This window comes from Mirounga leonina, unplaced genomic scaffold (assembly GCF_011800145.1).
Source record: "Mirounga leonina isolate KUSES-001 unplaced genomic scaffold, KU_Mleo_1.0 Mir_493, whole genome shotgun sequence".
NCBI lineage: Eukaryota > Metazoa > Chordata > Mammalia > Carnivora > Phocidae > Mirounga > Mirounga leonina.
In genome coordinates, this window is record NW_023270780.1 from 4142487 (window position 1) to 4149644 (window position 7158).

A 7158-nucleotide genomic window follows, 5' to 3' on the forward strand; every position below is an offset into this window, starting at 1 on the left:
TTGACAAAATATAGCATCCTTTCTTGATTAAAACTCTTCAGAGTATAGGGATAGAGGGAACATTCCTCAAGTTCATAAAATCCATCTATGAAAAACCCACAGCGAATATCATCCTCAATGGGGAAAAGCTGAAAGTCTTTCCCTCAAGATCAGGAACACATCAAGGATGCCCACTCTCACCACTATTGTTAACATAGTAGTAGAAGTCCTAGCAACAGCAATCAGACAACAAAAAGAAATAAAAGGTATTCAAATTGACCAAGAAGAAGTCAAACTCTCTCTCTTCACAGACAACATGATACTTTATGTGGAAAACCCAAAATACTCTATCCCCAAATTACTAGAACTCATACAGCAATTCAGTAATGTGGCAGGTTACAAAATTAATGTATAGAAATCAGTTGCTTTATTTATTTATTTATTTATTTATTTATTTATTTATTTATTTATTTATTTAATTATGTTATGTTGATCACCTCAGTTGCTTTCTTATACACCAACAATGCAACTGTAGAAAGAGAAATTTGAGAAATGATTCCATTTACAATAGCACCAAAAACCATAAGATACCTCAGAATAAACCTAACCAAAGAGGTAAAGGATCTATACTCTAGGAACTATACAACACTCATGAAAGAAATTGAAGAAGACACAAAAAGATGGAAAAACATTCCATACTCATGGATCAGAAGAATAAACACTGTTAACATGTCTATGCTGCCCAGAGCATTCTATACCTTCAACGCCATTCTGATCAAAATACCAACAGCATTTTTCAAAGGGCTGGAACAGACAGTCCTAAAATTTGTATGGAATCAGAAAAGACCCTGAATCACCAAGGAAATGTTGAAAAAGAAAAACAAAGCTGGGGGCATCACGTTCCCTGATTTCAAGCTATATTACAAAGCTGTGATCATCAAGACAGCATGGTACTGGCACAAAAACAGACACATAGACCAATGGAACAAAATAGAGAGCCCAGATATGGAGTATAAGAGACTCTTAATGATAGAGAACAAACTGAGGGTTGATGGAGGGAGGTGAGTGGGGGATGGGCTAAATGGGTGATGGGTACTAAGGAGGGCACTTGTTTTGATGAGCACTGGATGTTATTTGTAAGTGATGAATCACTAAATTCTACTCCTGAAACCAATATTACATTATATGTTAACTAACTAAAATTTAAATTAAAAAAATAAAACAAACAAAAATATTAATTAAAAGAAAAAGAAAACATGATGAGATATCACCTCACACCCATTAGAATAGCTATTAAAAAAAGTCAAAAGGTAACAAGTGTTGGCAAGGATGTGGAGAAAAGGCAACCACTATACACTTTTGGTAGAAATGTAAACTGACACAGCCTTTATGGAAAATAATATGGAGGGTCCTCCAAAAATTAAAAATAAAACTACCATATGGTCAAGCAATCCTATTTCTGTGTATATACCCAAACGAAATGAAATCAGTACCTGAAGAGACATCTGCACTACCATGTTCACTGCAGCATTATTCACAGTAACCAAGATATGGAAACAATCTAAATGTCAACAGATGAATGGAAAAAAAATGTGATATACATTTATATTATATTAATTATTATATCATATTATATCATATTTAGTGATATATAATGTGATGCATAATTATATGTATATTATCTAGCTTAATACATAGTTACTTATTCATGACCAAAAAAGCTGAACTTAGAGAGTAGAATGGTGATTACCAGAGGCTCGCATCTGAGGGGAAAGGAAAGATTTTTTGAAAACACAAAAAGAAGTCATGCGGCAACTGGGTGGCTCAATCTGACTCTTGATTTCACCTCAGGTCATGATCTCAGGGTTGTGAGATCGAGCCCTGCATCAGGCTCTGTGCCGGGCATGGAGCCTGCTTAAGATTCTCTCTCTCCCAGATTTTTGCAAATGTTTTGTCAGATAAAGGGTTAGTATCCAAAATCTATAATGAACTTATCAAACTCAACACCCAAAGAACAAATAATCCAGTCAAGAAATGGGCAGAAGACATGAATAGATATTTCTGCAAAGAAGACATCCAAATGGCCAATAGACAAATGAAAAAATGATCAACATCACTCAGCATCAGGGAAATACAAATCAAAACCCCACCTCACACCAGTCAGGATGGCTAAAATTAACAAGTCAGGAAATGACAGATGTTGGTGAGGCTGTGGAGAAAGGGGAACCCTCTTACACTGCTGGTGGGAATGCAAGCTGGTGCAGCCACTCTGGAAAACAGTATGGAGGTTCCTCAAGAAGTTGGAAATAGAGCTACCCTAAGACCCAGATATTTACCCCAAAGATAAAAATGTAGTGATCTGAAGGGGCACTTTCACCCCAATGTTTATAGCAGCAATGTCCACAATAGCCAAACTGTGGAAAGAGCCTAGATGGCCATCAACAGATGAATGGATAAAGAAGAAATATACACAACTCAGCCATCAAAAAAATGAAATCTTGCCATTTGCAATGATGTGGTTGGAACTAGAGGGTATTATGCTGAGCGAATTAAATCAATCAGAGAAAGACAATTATCATATGATTTCACTCATATGTGCAATTTAAGAAACAAAACAAAACAAAACATAAAGGAAGGGAGGGAAAAATAAAACAAGATGCAATCAGAGAGGGAGACAAATCATAAGAGACTCTTTTTTTATTTTTTTCAGAGTCCATAGTCTCTCATGGTTTGTCTCCCCCTCCGATTTCCCCTCCTTCATTTTTTCCCTTCCTACTATCTTCTTTTTTTTTTCTTTTTTTAAACATATAATGTATTATTTGTTTCAGAGGTACAGGTCTGTGATTCATCAGTCTTACACAATTCACAGCGCTCACCATAGCACATACCCTCCCCAAAGTTGAGAGACTCTTATAGGAAACCAACTGAGGGTTGCCGGAGGGGAGGGGACTGGAAGGATGGGTTAACCCTTTGCCCCTCCTCCTCCCATAAAAAGACAAAAAGAAATCAAGAAAGGAGAATGGTGGTTGCCATTGTTGCAATGGTACAGAATTTCGGTTTTGCAAGATGAAAGAGTTCTGGAGATGGGCAGTTGCACAACAAAATAAATGTTCTCAATACTATTTAACTGTATAATTATTAAGATAGTAATTTTTATATTATGTGTGTTCTACCATAATAAAAAAGAAAATAAATAAATAACTATTGGATTATAGCCCAAAATATAAAATAAATATTCATGCATCCACACTGATATAAAGTGATTAAACATATAAACAAATAAACAAATAGTGAGAAGGAAGAGATGAATTTCCTATACAGAAAATTCCAGATAATTTATGTTGATACTTCACCCTCAATGACAGGGAGCTTACTCCCCACTTCACACGGTGACCTCCTTCCAAACAACACACTATAGAAAGATGGGAGATGAGGGGTAGGCTGAGGAGCATTTAACTTTACAGTGGGAAAACCTGACACACACTACATCAGTCAGGAGATCAAAGTGATAAATCATGTTAGGAGTATGTACTTTTCATATAATGTGATGACAGTGGAACTTTGCCTCTGTACTTTTTCTCCTAAAAACCCACAACTTCAGTCTAATCATAAGAGAAACATCAGACAAACCCAAACTGAGAGAGTCTACAAAATAGCTCATCTGTACTCCGTCAAAATGGTCAATGTCACCAAAAACAATGGAAGTCTGAGACACTGTTAGTCATGAGGAGCCTAGGAGACAAGATGACTAATTATAGTGGAGTATCTTAGGTGGGATCCTGGAACAGAAAAAGACATTAGGTTAAAACTAAGGAAATTAGAGTAAATCTCGAACCTTAGTTAATATATCAATATTGTTTTGTTAATTGTAATAAATGAACCATATCCACGTTAAAATGTTAATAATATGAGAAACTGGGTGTGGAGTATATGGGAACTCTCTGTATTAGCTTCTCAACTTTTTTGTAAATCCAAAGCTGTTCTAAAAAATAAGGCCTATTTAAAAACACACACACACACACATCAAAACCTAACTCTCCAAAGAAAATGAGTGCATACTGTGAGTTTTTCTGGTTACTTCTCCCTTTGCCTGTGGACGTCTCAACAAGGATGCCCCAGGCATATCCTCATGGCTGTGGTAAAATAGCTTTAGGTGGCTTGAGACAACTTGCCTGAAATGATAAGGTTAATAGTTAAAGGCAGGTGGTTTGAAGCATTAAAGGCAGAGTTTGTCCCAGGAAGGAGAGAGCCCCAAGTCCTGGTGTGATTGATGCCAGTAAAGGCTACAGAAATGTCAGGGAGGGTAATGGCTACAGTGGCCTTGGATCTGTATTTCTCCAACCTACTGAGCACTCTCATGATTCCAGTGGGCCCAACCTTTACTTTCTTTAGTGCTTTAGTGACACTGTCACTGTCACCGATTGGGACCAGTCTTGGGACTCTCCTCTTCCCACCTTGCTCAATTCTGCTTCTGTCACTTTTCTAAAGTTTTCCTTAGCCAAGTAGACTTAAGAGTCCATAAGACTCTTAGAATCTATTCTACAGAGAGAACATCCAGGAAGGGACCAGAACCCAGCCAAAGCCCCAAAGCCTCGTATCTTCCCAGAGCCATCCCCAAAGTGAGGAGATGAGAGGAGCTCAGAGGTGCTGGACTGAGCTTGGCCAGAGGCTAGGATTGGGCCTGGTGTGTGGTGTAAGGCAGTGCTGAACTGAGGTGGACAGATCCTCCTTCCTCCAACCAGATTAACTTGTCCCTGCTCATGATCAGCAATTGACAAGCTTTACTTTCAGGTGCAAGAGTGAAGCTGTTTTGGTTTGGTATTGGTTTCCTTTTAAGGAGCTGGTGAATACATTGGGTGGTTTGAGGAGCAGGGTTAAAGATGTCTTTCCTCCTTTGGGAATTGGCCAAGAGAGTCTGTTGCAACCATTGACCCACACACAGGTTTTTATATGGTGAGAGACAGAGGAGAAAAGACAAAGAGAATACAGGATCCAAGGACTTCCAGGATTTATTCTGTATTATTGTACACACTCACGGATTCAACTATAATACTGGGGATGAAGTCAGAGTTAGTATGGTAACTGTCTCCTTAGGCAGAGGATTTGGCCACCTGAGGTTGGGGCCGAGTTCATTAGGGGTGGTTGCTGAACAATAACTTCCCCTTCCCCCAGCCCCATCAAAGAAACAGAAGGACAGGGTCAGGCAGGTTCACAGATGAGGCAGGCCACCCAGGCTGGGGACCTAAAATTAGTGAGGCCACTGGCTCTCTCTTCACTTGTGTGGGATGGCCTGAGAGCCTCTGGAATACTGGGGGTGCTTACTTATGTTTTGGGGGGCCATACAGCTCCTTCTTCTGCTGTTGCTGCTCTGTGAGGGGTAAGACTTCTCCCTTCGGTGACTGAACTGGCTGGGTCTCTTGGACCTGGCCAGGAACTGGGACAAATGCAGGCCACTCCACCTGCCCCTCCTGCTGCTCTGCTGGCTCTGGTGGCTGCTCCTGCTGTTCCAGCGGCTGCTCCTGCTGTTCCAGCAGCTGCTCTTCTTTCTTTTCCAATTGCTCATTTCTCTTTGCTAGCTCTTGATCCAGTTGCTGGTCCAAGAGCTTCTTTTCCTGTTCCAGCTGTTCCTTTTGCTGCTGCTCCCTTTGTGCTTTCACCTGCTCCAGCTGCTGCTCCAGATTTTTTGCTTCCTGATGTTCCTCACACTGTTCCTCTTGCTGCTGCTGCTGTATTTTCTGCTCCTTTGGCTCCTCCTTCTGCTGTTCCAGATGCTGTCCCAAGTGCAGTTCCTGCTCCTGTCGCTCCTGCTGCTGCTGTTCCAGATGCAGTTCCTGCTCCTGTGACTCTTGCTGCTGCTGTTCCAGATGCTGTTCCTGCTCCTGTAGCTCCTGCTGCTGCTGTTCCAGATGCTGTTCCAGGCACAGTTCCTGCTCCTGTGATTCTTGTTGCTGCTGCTGTTGCTGCTGTTCCAGATGCTGTTCCTGCTGCTGTGGCTCACATTGTTGCTCGGGAACCTCCTTCACAAGAGTTGTGTGTTTCTCCCCATGCTCCAGAGGGACCTCCCCCAGGAGCTTGGAGGGCACCTTCTGGCACAGGGCCGGTAGTGAAGTTGGTTGCTTCACTTGCTCCTGCTGGGTATCGATGGGAGAAGAAACAGGCTTGAGGGGTTCCTGATTGAGGGCAGGAGGCAGGGTCACTGGCAGAGTGTGTTGCTGGGACATCCTGGAAGCTGCTTTAGATCAACCTGAAAAACAGAAGGGGTCAGAAGGGTGACTGAAGGCAGAGGGAGTGGATGAATCTCCAGAATCTGCAGAAGGGCCTGGTTTCTCAGCATCCCTTCTCTTTCCTTGGGTTGGGGCTCTCCTACCCACTCTGGGCTGTGTTCCCCAGATGCAGCAGAGTGAAGGGGAGGAGCCTTTTGTTCCTAGAAAGAGCCAACGAAGAGGTCTGTCTTCAGAGTTACTGGGTGCCATTTCTTGCCTAATCCTTGCCTCTGACCTTGACTTCTGACCTCTACTGACCAAGAAGGAGAGATGAGTTCTGGGGTTATGATGGGAAGAGGTGAAGCCCTAGGAAAAGAAGAGTACTCCTGGAGGACTCCTGAGTCCTAGAAAATCAGTGGTCCATGGCACATGCCCTGGACTACTCACACAACATAGTATCAGCTTAAGTTGTCCCACTGAAAGGTTGTATGTTTCTGAGCAGGTCACTTAATCCTGCTGGGCCTCAGATTTCTCCTCTATAAAATTAGCAGATTGGCTTGTTCAACTCCAGGGGTTTCTTTCATGACCTTCAGAGGTTTAGCTGCAGCCCTAGCACTTGGGGGATGGGGTGGGGGGAGGGGCTGGAAGGTTGCTGGGGAGCAGAGCCAGTTCTTTCAAGTCTTGCAATTCTAAGTTGGATTTTCCAGCTTCTGCTTTGCCTGGGTTTCTCCAAATAGAAGATTTTCCCCATTTTGCCATTCTCCCTTCTGCAGTACAACAAGAGTTACATGCATTTCCCTCAAACCCCTGCCCCCTAAAGAAGGCACAGTCATGGTCAGCCCAAATCAAACAGTTTCAGGGAAGAAATTGACTGTACTCCCCCTCATCCCCATCTTACCTCTTCTCTCTCTCTCTCTCTCTCTCTCTCTCACACACACACACACACACACACACACACACACACACACACACACAC

The 7158-nt window shown here is 42.2% G+C and overlaps 1 protein-coding gene across 1 annotated transcript in view; it reads right to left on the reverse strand.

Moving 5' to 3' along the window:
- Positions 1 to 4830: 4830 nt before the first annotated feature.
- The window catches only part of IVL (involucrin), a 2665-nt gene continuing 337 nt past the window's right edge, over positions 4831 to 7158 (reverse strand). The window contains exon 2 of the mRNA XM_034990105.1: positions 4831 to 6223. Within this exon, the coding sequence (XP_034845996.1) occupies positions 5298 to 6200 (903 nt within the window). The 5' untranslated portion in view covers positions 6201 to 6223 and the 3' untranslated portion in view covers positions 4831 to 5297. The remainder of the gene's footprint in view (positions 6224 to 7158) is intronic.